The 14,531-nt window shown below is 44.0% G+C and overlaps 1 protein-coding gene across 1 annotated transcript; it reads left to right on the forward strand.

Moving 5' to 3' along the window:
• Nucleotides 1–791: 791 nt before the first annotated feature.
• VPS37B (VPS37B subunit of ESCRT-I) lies at nucleotides 792–14,319 on the forward strand. The gene is made up of 4 exons (XM_039362512.1): nucleotides 792–984; nucleotides 6,897–7,068; nucleotides 8,658–8,740; nucleotides 9,348–14,319. Exons 1-4 carry the CDS (start codon nucleotides 880–882, stop codon nucleotides 9,804–9,806), a joined length of 819 nt encoding a protein of 272 aa, XP_039218446.1. The 5' UTR covers nucleotides 792–879; the 3' UTR covers nucleotides 9,807–14,319.
• Nucleotides 14,320–14,531: the final 212 nt, after the last annotated feature.

Here is a 14,531-nt window from a genome sequence, read left to right on the forward strand (position 1 = left end):
CAAAGTGTAATAGTGAAAATCAATGCGTTTTTGAGCATTCTGATTATTGCATTGGTTTTCATCCACTAGCTACAGCCTATGTAGCATTTTTCTTGTCTACTGCCCTGTCTTAAAAGCACGTAAGTTAGCAAAATGCAAAGGGGGTATCTCTTCAAGATATTAAAAAGACCAGCCTTAACAATTATCTCAAAGATTCGGTTATGCAAGTTCAAAAATATGTTTAATTATTTGTAGCAAAAGAAACCTCAAAAGCATGTAACTTATGTACCAAAGGTGAACTTAAGCATTCATCTCAAGTTACACCATTAAAATGTTAACTTTCCAATCATTAAGTCATAGTGGGGGGGAAATGGAAACGAAGCTGATAAATGAGCATATGCAGTCCAGATTATTTATTTATTTGTTTGTTTGTTTATTTCCCTCCCTCCCCTTGAGAGAATCTATACTACAGCAATCAGCCAAGGGGGAGAGAGAGAGACTGGATCATCCAGGCAAAGAAGCCTAAATAAATAAAACACATTAAAAAAAATAAAATTTTATTTTAATCGTGAAGTTTAAAACAGGCGGGGAAAGCGCTTCTTCTCCGCGAGCCCTCAGCGCGTTTTCCCGCCATTTTTGACTTTCGGGGAGGGAAGGGGGAGCGCGAGAGGCGTGATGACGTCTACCTCCCCGCCCTCCTCCCTCCCTCCCTTTCCTACCTGCTGGCGAGAGGGAGGAGGGAGGGGGCCGGGAAGAGCGGCAGCAGCCACTTCCGGTGGAGCGGCGGGAGGGGCGGGCACAGCCGCCGCCGCCAGCGCAGAGCTGCGGAGGGCGGCGATCGGAGCGGACGTTCTTTTCTCGTCTGCCTCTTCCTCCTCCTCCTCTTCTTCCTCGCCCGACATGGCGGTGGACGTCAGGCGGTTGGAGGGCCTGAGCCTTCACCAGCTCAACGAGCTCCTGGAAGACGAGGAGCAGCTCCAGAACATGGCCCTGGAGATGGAGGAGGTAGGGCGGCCAGCCCCAGGGGGAGAAGGGTGAGGGTCCCAAGGGGGAGAATGGAGGAAAGGGGGACCCCACGAGGGAAGATTTGGGGAGTGGGAGGCCCCAAGGGGGAGAATTGAAGAAAGGGGGACCCCAAGGGGGAAAGTTTGGGGGGGCGGTCCCAAAGGGGGGAATTGGGGCTGGGGAGGGGGTCTCAAGTTAGGAATTGGCGGGGCTCTGAAGGAGGGGAAGCTCAAGAGGGGCAACTTGGTTTCCCAGGAAACGGGAGTTTCAGCGTCTCTCTTTTTTTTTTTTTTTGCTATGACTACTCTGGGCGTTAAACCAAGTCACCCCATTGGCGTTTATGGGTCTCCCAGCCCCTGGGTGGCTTTTTACATCTGGTCAAAATGGGACTCTGGAGATGCTCAGTCATCCAAGCCATAGTTGTATTTTGAAAAAAGCACCTTTGAGACTTTTAACAGCTGTGTCCGTCCCCTATTGGGCATTGGGGGGGGGGGAGAGATGCTGAGGTTTCCCTGTAGCCCCAGGCTCCATAGCAAAACTGGGGTCCAGACGGAGCTTTACATCTGGGATTCTTGGGAAGCCCCTTTTTCAGATTTAGCTGGCTTTGGGAAAGTGACCCCAGATTCCTGATTTGGGGGTTTACTCTACATTAACAGGTCTTTCCCGCGGCCAAACTTGCCTTGCAGGAGGGGGGAAGGGAGCAGGTCTATTTCTGTCTTGAGTTTGTCCAAAGAGTTCTGGGAGGCACAAAGTTTCATTTGCTGATTTTTGTCCATTGGTATTAGGTCTAAGAATAGCCCGGCTGGCTTGGGAGGGCTTGCTTTCTGCTTAATAACAGCCGTGGCCGTTTCTCCTTTCAATAAGGAAGTGGTGTGCTTAAAAAGCCAGGGTGCTCTGCGTTCTTGGTGGGAGGTGGGCTATGCCCTTTTGGGGAGCTGTGCAGGAAGTTGCAGTAAAAATGTAGGAAAACACAAAGTGGATAGATAGATCAACAGGTTGCCTGTCTTTGGCCATAAGAGTTTGTTGTGGTTTGTGGGGAAGAAACAATTATTTGCTTGTTGGTGAGGGTGTTCTCCTTGGGATCGCAGAGCCTGCTTTGAAATTAGGGTGAGGAAGATGGAGTTGGCTTGACCGTGATTGGAGTGTGGATTTAGGTGATTGTGCATCAATTCACAACCTTGTGGCTATTGTGGGAATAATGCAGCGTTGTGAGAATGGGAGAGCTGTGAGAATGGAAGAGCGAGGTTGAGAGAGGTGAGGAAGGGCGGCAGCCTCCCACGTTGATTTCTTATCGTGTAAAAACAAAAGGACTTATTAACCAAAAGATAAAGCCTGATTTTTAGGTTCCCCAACTAACGGGCTTGACTGATTGAGTTACTTCTGTTTTTGCATTTAGAGTGTAATTTCTTGCCCTGTAGACATGAGTAATTTCTGAAAAGAAGATGGGATCTCCTTAAGCGTTGAAGGCAGTCCTTGAACAGGGCAGCCATCTGGTGGCTCAGTCACAGGGGAATAGCTTGAATTCATTGTTAATTTCATATTGCTTCCACAATAAATGTAGTTCATATCCCCTCCGCCCCATTTCTGTGCTCTGGTTACTTGATGGGGAAAAAACATTTTCAGTAACATAGGGTCCCGGCTTCTGATCTGCCCATCAAGCGGCCTAACAATGACTAATCCTAATTGTATTCACTGGGGGGAAAAAACTGGAATATTCTATGTTCCTTTTGCGTCATTTGAACCTGGCTCCCAAGGCTTTCTCTAGGATCAGAACTTTTGTTCCATATTGCCTGCAGGGTAGACTGCATTCCAGGATAATTTTGAACGCTATATTCCGCTCACTTCCTTGAGTAAGGAGCTACTGAAGCATGAAAAGGAAGGCCCGAAGTAGTTCCTTCTTCAATTTGTTACAGACGAAGTTCCTGAATTTAGCAAACATATGCCTTGCTAATTAATCGTACCCACACTTGCAAATTTGTGACTTCACACCTTATCCTGTTATTGTTGCACTTACTTTTTGCTAACTTGAGATTTGGGCTGCTTTATCCTTGAATAATTTTGCATCTGGGAACTTTGTTCTAGCTGCCAGTCAAAGAAAGGACTTCTGTGTCTTCACAAATCTTTCCTGCCTGGCTCTGTGCTCTTTTGTTGTTTGGAATTCATACAGTGAAGGAGGATCTTTAATTCCTAGTCACTCCGTGGTAACCAGCTAATACAAAATCTAAAAAGCCGCCAAACAGCGCTAGGAACAGCTGAGCTTCGAGTCTGAAAGGGCATTTTGTAAACTGTAGAAATACTCCCATGCAGCGGCTGGCTAAGGTTGTGAAAGACTTTCTGATATAATACTCTCCTTGTATTCAAGGCTGCGAGGAAGCATTGCAACAGAATGAAACTAATATCCGTTTGTGGTTTTAATTCAAGCAAAAATGAAGCCGTAACTAACGTGCCTCTTTTGCTCCTTTTACAGCCAGATGTCCTGATTTGACAAAACGAATCCTCTATTTTGTGGGTGATATCTTTATGTGGAGGGACATCCAATTATTTTATAAAACAGCCGACAAGAAATGTCAGTTTTATTGTATTGATGACATAATAATAATAATGTTGGAAGGGACCTTGGAGGTCATCTAGTCCAAGCCCCTGCTCAGGCAAGAAACCTTATACCATTTCAGACAAATGACTGTCCAGTCTCTTCTTAAAAACCTCCAGTGTTGGAGCATTCACCGCTTCTGGAGGCAGGTTGTTCCACTGGTTAATTGTTGTCACTGTCAGGAACTTTCTCCTTAGTTCTAGGTTGCTTCTCTCCTTGATTAGTTTCCATCCATTGCTTCTTGTCCTGCCTTCTGGTACTTTGGAGAATAGTGGGAAATCAACTTTTCTTGACTGTGATGTACTTTAAGTTATTTTACTGTGTGAGCTGGCATCTAGAGTTACATTTTCAATGTTAATAGTAGCCGTGTGGGAGACCCACCGGTTAAAGAGGTAGAATAACCTTGAGCATTTTACCTTTATTTCCCATTGTAAGTCTCACATCTTGACTACAGAGGGACCAGGGGTGTTTGTAATGCAAGTGCAGACAAAGCAGTATTTACCATTTGAGCAGGGCTGGAGTTAGTCCTAAAGCTTTGGTCAGTAAACTCTTGACTGCCATTTATGCCCTGTGCTTCTCTTCAATTGGCAGACTTACTACTTTATTAAGTAATTGGCCTGTAATTAGACACAGAGTCTGGAATAAATTAATTATTGGGCTACCCTGTGTTAATTTTTCATGCTTTCAGTCACTTGCTCCAACATTTTTAAACTCTAGAATTACAAAGGAGAGAATTCACTTACCCTTTAAAGTAATTTTCCTCCGCCTGAAGGACGTGAAGAAACATTTCTTGCCACTTTTAACATGCTTTTGCTCTCTGTTCTTGAAATAAGTTGTTGCTTTTGGGTTTGTTTGTTTTTTTTTGTGCCTGATACTTTTTTTTTATTCTTCCTTCCTCCAATACTTAAGAGGCTTTTTGCTATTCCAATTATGTAGAATGATCTACCAAAAGAAATCTTTCTCAACCAAAGGTCTTGGAAATGCATTTGGGTTGCCATGCTACAGCATTACAGTATAAACTGTTATAGAACTCTCAAAAACATAACCTGGTCAGTATTGCACGAAATCAAAACAGAAGAGATTTAAACGGTTCAGGACTATGCCAGCTGATAGGATTTCATAGACAGTCCCTTGTATTCCCACGAAGTTTTGTCCTAGAAGAGAAAGCAAACAATCTAATAGATAGAGAGATTTCTTGGCTCCATTACCCTGTTTTCCAACCTCACCGTGAATGTGGTCATGTCCTCTTCTGCCAACATGAAATTAGGTTTTAAGACTACTAATTAACCATGCCAGTAACTACAGGCTGGTTTTCTGTTCCAGCGGTCAGTCCATTAAGAAAAGCCTGTTTTTTGTTTTTTTTTACAAATAGCTTACTCTGTCATCATGGCATGGATATGTTGAAATGCACAAAAGGGGTGGGGAGGGAGAAAGGTTCTCAAAAAGAGGATAGAGAGAAACAGCCATGGGACTGGGAAAGAACGTGACTTTGGTTAAACGAAGGGGTCTTTCTTTAGAATACGACGACACGAGTTTTTATGAAAAAATATCCTCCGTGGTAATGCAGATTCTCTGAAAAGCCAGGTCAGATAGGTACTACTTCCTTGTGTGTGCTATAGTCATTATTAGTTTGTGAAAATATAAGAAACAGCCAGTGGATTAATGAAGGGGTCCCCAAATCTTGTGGATTGGCACCAGTCCGTGTCATGCCAGAAACTGGTCTGCACAAACAAGCGAAACCCCCTCTGCGGGATGCAGGCAGCACGCAAGACCACCACCCCTCTGGTCCACGGAAAGCCCTCTCTCCGTGGAACTGGTGGTCCCTGGCGCCCAAAAGATTGAATTAATGCATTTCATGAAGCTAAAGTGTAGAGTGGGGGTGTCCAGCCTTGGCAACTTTAAGATTTGTGGATGCTGGCTGAGGAATTCTGGGAGTTGAAGTCCACAAGTCTTAAAGTTGCCAAGGTTGAGAAACCCTGTGCTAATCTCATTGTACATTAGATAGTTTAAAAAAAAAAAAAAAAAAACACACACACACACACACACACACACACACACACATTATAATAGATGTACCTGTGTGTGGGATTCTGTGTTATAGGAGCTAAATATAACATTTTCATTTATATGCCCCAAATATGTAGGCTGATGATCTGGAAGATCGAAAGCAGAGCGATGCACAAGGAGTCCTAAGAAGAGAATTGATGATTGAATGTAGAGAATGCGTTTACCTTTGCCTTTGTTCTCCTTCAGTTTTAGCCTAGCGATTGATTAAGATTGCGTAGCAAGCCTGTTGGGAGTTAGAGTTAAAATCAGTCATTCCCAGGATTAACAAAAGAGGCTGCCTAAATCAGTCCAGGACTGGCCCACTGCCCTCTTTCCCACAATGACCGACTAAGAGTTTCCGCCTCATGGCCAAATTTTTTTCAAGTAGCTCTTTTCGCCTATTTTTGATGGCTCTAAGTGGTCTCACATGACTCATCATTATGTGGCTTTTAATATCTTGAGGGATGGTGCTGGCGTTTGGTACAAAATGGAAGAAAATGATTCATTGCAGTACTCGGTGTTCTGTTTCTCAGTCTGGAGGAGTGGGGAGACGCCAATATATGGGGGGAAACTCGGGGCAGCAGCTGTTCCACCAAGTTGTTATATTGCCTTTATAAAGGAGCTGGTTCTTATTTCCTTGCCTTCCCCTCTCGTTCGTTCCCACCATTCATCTTAAATTGTCAACTCTTGGGGTTTTTTTGTTTTTTTTTTAAAGTTGTGCTGCCTTCAGAGAATGCACATCACGGTTTGGAAAAGCATCCAGCCTCTTCCAGTTCTGTTCACGCTATCTTCTGAGCACAATAAAGGCGCCTTTATCAGATCTGTATAATCCAGGAAACCAGAGGGGAACAGAATCCTGCTGTTCACTCCTGCTGAATGACAGTTCTCATCACACAGTTTCCCTTTTGATCTACAGGGTCTCGTTATGAGCTCTCATAGGAGTCGATGCCAAGCCAGCTTGTTCTGCTTCCCCAAAAGCTCCTCTCTTAGCTTTCTCTCTCCTCCATAAATTAAATTTATAAATCAGGGTGAGGGGCGGATGAGGGGAAGGGGGGGTTGACAGCTTGATTTACATTCTGGCTGTGTTTCCAGTCTGCTTGTTTCTTTGAGAGAGGCCGGCAATCCGGATCGTGTTCCCCTTTCCTCCCGCTAATTAATATGAATACCAGGAAAAAGTGGTTCAACTGCTGTGCTTGCTCACCAGAGAGAAATTTAGAAATATCCCACCTCTGTAATTAATTTTCTGCCTAACCGTCTGCCTCTTTTTCTCTTGCAGGCCCAAAATGTTCAGCTTGGCAAAGATATGACTCTCGCCAGTAACCACAGCCTAGCAGAAGGAAATCTCTTATACCAGCCAAAATTAGATGCCCTGAAAGCCAGGTTAACCCAAAAGTATCAAGAGCTACAGGTTCTCTTCGAAGAGTATCAGATAAAGAAAACCAAGCTAGGTAATATTCCAAAAGAATGAATCCAACCCCCTCGTCTTTTCCATAATCAGCATGGGGTAGCTGGGACGGGCTCCAAATTATTACATAATATAGATGCATATCAAAGTATGGAGTCATTTAAGGATGTACACAGTGAATGAGCTGATGAGCGGCTAATTAATCTAGAGATATTTAAACTTTTATCTGCTCTTTTTATCTAAAGAGGAACCTAATCTTGGTGTCATGGTTGGCTCTGGCATCAAAATATAAACCATATTTTAATTTAGAATTAAACTCATACAAATTAATTAGAAAAAGTACAGCTTGTAGCCAGTTGATGTTTGGTAGCCTCAATTGTTAGTAGTTTGTCTATAGACAAGTTAATTTTTTAAGCTGCTGGTTGTGAGAATAAATGTTTGGGGAAATGAGGTGTTGATAAAAACAGATACATCCTGCACGTTAGTGGTTCCAGTCCCTGGAGATGGCCAGTCTGTTTGGAAAGCTGCCATGTTTCCTTGCCCAGCCCTCAAAAGCTCTATGGAGTACATTGTCTTGTAATAAAACAGGGAGCAGGGCGGTAGAAGTTTCCAAGCAGCCTGTATTATTTCAGTACTCATCGCAGACAGTAAGGTAGCCTGGCCTTGCTTCCACCATGCTTTCCCCTGCATTTTGCAAAAGAGATTAAACTCTGCTTTGTTCCTATCCTACTTTGGTACTGATCAATTGATCACAAGCATCCGTATCTATAAATACGTATGGATGGGTGTGTTTCTGCTGTTCTTGTTCCTCTCAGCCTTCTGGTATATCGCCTAGCATTTTGCAATTGTATTTATTGTAAATAAATATTACAATGCAGGGAGTGGGCTTGTTGGAGAAAGTGCAGCACATCCCAAAATCCATTAGGGAGTTGTGGCTGGGTTAATATTTGAATCAAGACATCCCAACGTTGAAATTCACTTCCTACCCTACTTAACAGTGAAGACATCTCCAAGCAAAGTTTCCTTTAAATATGTACAAAATAAAATGTTTATTTTACCTCTGTCCAGTCTGTTTTACAATCCTGGAATAGTCATCCATCCAAGAATTAAACAGGCTCAATGTTACATAATCATAAACTCCAAACAAAATTAGCCATGGTTGCTAACTCCTGCAGAATATTGAAAGAGAGCTCAAGCATTGTGCTTCCATGTTTTACATCCAGAGTTAATGCATCTTTTCCCATAAAGGTGCATGGGATCAATCTGTTTGCTTGCTATTGGTCCAGCCTCACCCGTCCTATGTGCATTTATTGTTTAAGCCTCAGTTCCAAAAACTGTATGAAACAAAATATATGCCTGACAGGGCAACTAAAGTCACAGTCTCCCCGTTTCTAGCTGAGACTTTAACCACTGCACGAAAACTGGTTTTCAGTTGGTCAGGAATGAAAACCATGCCAGCCCATAATCATTGTAAGCCCTGAACAGACATGCCTTGCGCTCACATTCGTGGCTTCCCTTCTGGGTTTTTACTTTTTAAATGGTTTTACTCTGTGGTAGTCATATATTTAGGAGCTCTGCTTTAATTCATGGCTGTCCCCAATGTCCCACCCCCTCTCCCTTCCTGGTTTGCAGACAGACAATCCAATAACGCTTCGCTGGAGACCCTCCTTGCACTTCTCCAGACTGAGGGAGCCAAAATTGAAGAAGACACTGAGGTAAATAGGGAACATCTGCCATTGGGGTTTGCTGGGATATTGTTCTTTCTTCTGAGGTTTTAGCGCTGCCTCGCAAAGCAAATGGGCTTCTCACGAAATACTAGACCGTTTACAAAAATTACAACTGCGCTAAAAAAAGTGACGGCGGTTTTTCAAAGCTGCGGCCTTTGCAGCATCCCCATGTGGTCAGAATTCAGACGCTCGGCAACTGACTCCTATTTATGAAGGTCGCCGTGTCCCCTTTGGTGGGCCTTCTGACACGCAAAGTCAAAGGGGAAGCCAGAGCCACTGCTCATTTAACAACTGCACCAATTCCACTTAACAAACGTGGCAAAGAAAAGTCGTAAGATGGGGCCAAACTCACTTAACGAATTTCTCCTTTGGCAACAGAAATGTTGGGCTCAACTGTGGTTGTAAGCTGAGGACTACCTGTAGGGTGAGACACATGAGTGGAGAAGCTGCTGTAGTAGTAGGTTAAGTCCTCTCTTCCGAGTTTCCTTCCAGCGGGGAGAGGTAAAGATGCTGTGAGAAACCGGCTCTGCCTTTCCAGGCTGGGTCCCTCCCTCCCTCCCTGCCGGCCTCACCATTTCTTCCTTCTTCCCAACAGAACATGGCCGAGAAGTTTCTGGACGGCGAAGTTCCTCTGGACACCTTCATCGACGAATATCAGAGCCAAAGGAAATTGGCTCACCTCCGGCGGGTCAAAATAGAGAAACTCCAAGAGGTGGTACTGAAAGGACCCCGGCGGCCCCCGGTCCCCCCTCCACCCGTGCTTCAGACTTCAGAGGCCAACACGCCTCCTTCGGTTATGCCTCGCCGTAACCCTCCCCCTCCCCCTCCGGCATCCGTGGTCCCGACAGGACGTTTCCCGACCCCATTTTTGGCAGCCATAGGCCATAGTCCGTATCCATATCCTCCACTTCCCCCGAGAACGGGGGCTCCACTGCCGCCGGGCCAAGGGCCGTCGCCAGGTTACCCGAATCCCTTCCTGCCGCTGTACCCGTCCACGCCGCCTCAGAGGCCCCCACCTCGCCTCCCTCACAACCCCGGTTTTATCATGGAATGAAAACGCCACCGAGTCGTGACTCTCGTACACTGGTGCTGACCTTTACGATCCTTAAAAGCTGGAAACCCAACCGAAGTTGTGGGAAATCAACAGGGCTCCACGAACAAAGGAAACCGTTGGGGGATTCTGTAGATACCACCGGTTTTTGGTCCTTTCTTTTTTCTTTAAAGAGAAAATCGGCGTCTTCACCGAGGTTTTCCTCGAAAGGCGTCAACCCAGTGTAGAATTGGCGAAATGCTTCCATTGCAGACTTGCCTTGTTCTTCCAAGGAGAATCCAGCCATTGTGGCATGAAGGCCACTTCCCAGGAGATCTGAAGTTCTTTTTATTCCTTGATTTGGAAAGAAAAAAAAAAATCCCAGAAACGAAACCCCGTTCTAATCCCGGGACGGTAGCTTTTGAGTATATATGTTCTGCGAACAGACTCTCACCAAAATGGCAATACAGAGATTCGTGCTGGTAGCACAGAAAAGACGTTTAGGAGCTAGTGAGCTTGTGGTTCTGAGTTAGCAAATTTTTGTGTTAGCTGCAGTTGGGGGTGTGTGTGTGAGTTTGTTTCCCCACTAACGTAATCCAATCCATTTGAGCAACAGGCTGCCAATTTTCAGTGGACGAGGGTGGGAAAAATCAGCTATTTGTACCCAAATCAGCTATTTGTACCCGTGAAAACCTCAGGATGTAAAAAAATAGCAAATGGGGCTTTAGATCTCTGCTCTTGATGAGGGTAAGTCAGGAATATACAATCCTGTGCCACTGGAGCAAATATTGTCCTTCTGCTATTTGTACCTCTTTTCACCCTACATCCATTCACGACTTCTTGCTTGCGGTGAGGGTTGTGTGTCTCTGACATATTTTCCTAGCAGGGTTCTAGAAAGTCTTGGCTTTTAATGGGTCTGCGAATCCAGAAATACTCAAGGGTCCAAGCTTGACTTAATGCCTGTCTCTATCTTAGCCAATTAGTTCCTCCAGCTTTATATTCCCATTCCTTAATCCTAAACCAAAGTTACCCTATATCTGGAAACCTCATGTCTACTTCAGACTGGGGCAAAAAAATGTCTCTTTTTTTTTTCCCCTTCACCTTGCCTCTTCTTACAAATCATTTGTATGCTTCAGAAACTATGCTCTTCCAAAACAAACAAACAAAAAAGGAATCTCTCAAGGTGAAGAGGTTATTGGCTTTTTTAAAAAAGAAAATCAGGTATATAACCTGGTGTGAAAAATTCACATGTTCAGAAAAACAGGTTGCTAATCGTGTTTCCTAGTTAACCGGAGCATCCATCTCTGAGCTAGTGTCTTAAAGCTTTATCTCTCTGGCTGATTAGCAGCAGAGTTCTACATGAGACCTGTTCTTAAATGGGTTAGTTTTTATATACATGTATATGTCATCCAACACTTCCCTGTAATTGGTGCTGCCATAATCATGTTTGCAAAGAAAAAAAAAAGAGGGGGGCAGCTTCACACTGAAAGGTATTTGAAGAGGGTGATAACAAGGGGTAGAGAGTGCTGTGAGAAACAAGTGTGAAGTTGTGAGAACACTGTATCCATTGTCAGGTTCTGTTGCCAGTTTGATTTTCTGCTAATGCAGAAAGTCCTCTGATTTATCTTTCTGGAAGAACCCAGAGACCTTGATGCATCCATTCCAGCTTTTTTTTTCTCCTGCTTGTTTCGTTCTGTCACTTCTTAGGACTCTCTAATTCCTGTCCCCTTCATGGCGACTGAAGCTAATTTACCATGTTTACTTCACTATATCCTGGTTTGTCACACCACATCCGTGGCTCTTCTGAGTACTTTTTCTAAGTGATTCCAGAATACCTGTTTTAGAGCATCAGCTTAGGTTGAAAGCTTAAACAAAATTTGGGTTATACTCTTTTGTCATTAATCAAGCCGTTCTACGCTTGTAAAGCCAGGTGCAAAATGCCATTTTAGAGGGCAGATTTCCTTTTCTTGGGCTAGAATGATCCTTCTAAATTCAAAATGTTGAGATTTTCTCTGCCAAGACTGGAAGCTCCAAGCCAACCAGAGCCTGCTCTATGACTTAATTCAGCCCCTGAAGATGTGGGCAATTGTGAAAAAAAGTAGGAAAGTATTTCTGTTCCTTAAAAAGATGGTAAAGGTGTGCAAGTATCACTCAGCACTCACAGTATCTCTCGCTTTGTTTCTCCGCAACGTGAGCTGCATGTGAGGCACGCAAAGCTTCTAATTCCAGAGCGGCTCTGCAAATTGATTCCCTCCAGGGAGCCTGCCCCTACACGTCCTACACAAAGTTGCTCCTAACAGGGACAGTCCTTGGAGGGGCTGGGGTGCCCCAAAAGACGTCTGATGCTGGGAAAACCACCTCCAGGATCTGCCATTGGAGAGAATCATAAGCCGAAGCTTCAGGAACCGTTTTCGGATGTGTCTCAACCAGTTGGGTGCGCTTGAGCAGATGAGTCATGTGCCTTTTGAGCTTTGGGTGGCTTGCAAAATTCTCAGAGTCCTGGCAGTTTAAGTTGCAAAGACAAGTCTTGATGCCATTTGCATTCGTCTTTCAGGGTGTCGCACAATCACGCTTTTTTTTTTTTTTTTAATGGAATCGAGGCCTTGAGGCACCCATTTCTCAGCATTTCTCGGTTGTGACTTCCCACCTCTTTCCTTTTTTTTTTAATTGAGAAAAAGGCGTGACTCAAAAGTCTCTCTGTCATGCATCTTTTGTTCTTCTAGCACTGCAGATTAGCAACATTAATTGGATGTTTCTCCAACGTTAGAAGAGCGTCTAGTTTTTAAGAAGAAATGTCCCTTGTGTAGCCGATGCAGCAAGATACATTTACAGACAACTGGTCAGATCCTGGAGGCGTTCTCAGGTGCTTAATGTCTCAAGGATCACACATGCTCAATTCCAGTTCTCGCACATCAGCAGCAAGAATGTCTGAATTTCCCAAGGAAAGGAGAATGACGCCCATGTGTGAATTTTACAGATCCTTTTCTTGCTCTCCGATGTGACTCTGATCATAGTGTTCCTGTTAAGACAGTCTCTTCCTCCTTCCCAAAATATGTGCTACTCGTTTACTTTCCAAACAATATAATCATTGTGCAGAGAGACTTTGGCAGAGGCTGCTACAGCTGTGATGCGCCTAAATTTTGTATGGCACGTTAACGCTGGGCAAAGGGCTAACCCGTGCCTTAGAACCACTGGGTGGAATTTTGTCAGGAAGAAATTCCTTTTACAGTTCCTCTTTCTCATGTGGAGAGTTTGGGAGGAAATGGGTGATGGTATCCATTTGTCTAGGGTAGGAAAGGCAGATCTTTGGTTTTTGCTGAAAGGGTTTTTTATCAGAGAAAGAGTTTGGTCTCGTGGTAGGAGTTTTTCAAGCTGGTTGGGAGATCTAGAGGAAAGGCCACATTAAATCAGGGTGGCAATCTTTTGGCCCCAGGGCTGTGCAAAACTAAACAATAATAATAATTGGAGCTTGGGCCGAGATTGAAGCTGGTGAAGGTCCTTTCTAATTGCAGGTATTCCTGCTTACATTAATGTTAAAGGGCTGCTTGAAAAATATTAGGAGACGAACGGATCTTCGGCTCTTGCTTAATGAAGGCGAGAAAAGCTGTCGAGCCAGAATCTGTGAGTTTTGGAGAAAAAAATGGAAACCCAAATGCCAGCGGAGATCGTAGGGATGGTACAGAGATTGTTGCAAATAGGTTGCTCCCTCTATTTTTTGCTCCGTAGGTTTACACCAGCAACTAGCCACTTTTTGCAGGTAATCAAGATGTGATGGACAGAAGCATCAAGCAGACTTTTCTCCAGTGGTCATTCCGTCTAGGAACTGATTGTCAAGAGCAATAGGCCAGTATTAGTGAAGTACTTCAGCCTTACCACTTCCAGGACCTGGTGATGACTTTAAGCTACCTTCAAAGACATTGTTCTTAAACACAGAACCAGCCACACTGCTTCCGGAAAGCAGTTTCAACAGCCTAACGCAGAATTATTTCCTCTTTGTGCTCAGGGTGGAAAGTTACTCACTTTTGATAGGAAGGTTTGCAATAGTTTTGTTTACGCGAGTCCTGTTTTTAAAGCGGCCCTTTAAAAAAAATAGCCAACTGCATTTGAAGCATAAGAAGCCATGTTTTCCCTAACGGGATTATCCAAAAGGAAAATAGCTGCAATTTTATACTGTGGTCTTAATTGCCCCTTTTTTTTTCTACAAAAGTATACAACTGGAGAGAGAAGTTTGTGGCGGTATGGAATGTCTCGGTAATCTGGGCTGGCGTTAGCAGTGGCCTTTATCTTGATTAGTATTTGCATTGTGGAAAAGCGTGTACAGATTTTGTTGGTTAGCCTTTATTCCAGCATCAGATCTGCAGACCACACCTGTATCACACCTGTTCAACTTGGTTGTACAACTTTAAGATTGTGATCTCAAGACCAGCCTCCGAGCTGACAGTTGTTCCCTTTTTCTTGTAGAATTGCTGTTTTATAGAAACAAATTTTGGGGTTGCAGTGATTACTCATTAAAAGAAAATCCTAAATTTTGTACAAACGGACGTTGCTGGTTTTTTTTTGAACCAGAAACCTGAATGTTTCGATTCTCAAACTCTTGCAGCATGCCGGCTGTTTGCGGTCAAGATCTGAATCCTATCCATCTGATTTCAACCATCAGAGAATGGTAGCCAGCTTATTTAATTGTGCTGCTTTTGGGCTGACCTGATTTTGTAAGAAAATGGAGCAAAACAACGCTTAATTGGATTTCAA

The sequence above is a fragment of the Crotalus tigris genome, unplaced genomic scaffold (assembly GCF_016545835.1).
Source record: "Crotalus tigris isolate CLP2741 ecotype Arizona unplaced genomic scaffold, ASM1654583v1 scf7180000019478.12717781048:2074007, whole genome shotgun sequence".
In the NCBI taxonomy this organism is placed as follows: domain Eukaryota; kingdom Metazoa; phylum Chordata; class Lepidosauria; order Squamata; family Viperidae; genus Crotalus; species Crotalus tigris.

Excerpts from the sequence above, each read along its gene's own strand:
- VPS37B (XM_039362512.1), top strand. The coding sequence starts at position 880 with ATGGCGGTGGACGTCAGGCGGTTGGAGGGCCTGAGCCTTCACCAGCTC. Across the intron at positions 7,069-8,657 it reads GATAAAGAAAACCAAGCTAG|ACAGACAATCCAATAACGCT; the intron begins GTAATATTCCAA and ends CCTGGTTTGCAG. Across the intron at positions 8,741-9,347 it reads AAATTGAAGAAGACACTGAG|AACATGGCCGAGAAGTTTCT; the intron begins GTAAATAGGGAA and ends TCTTCCCAACAG.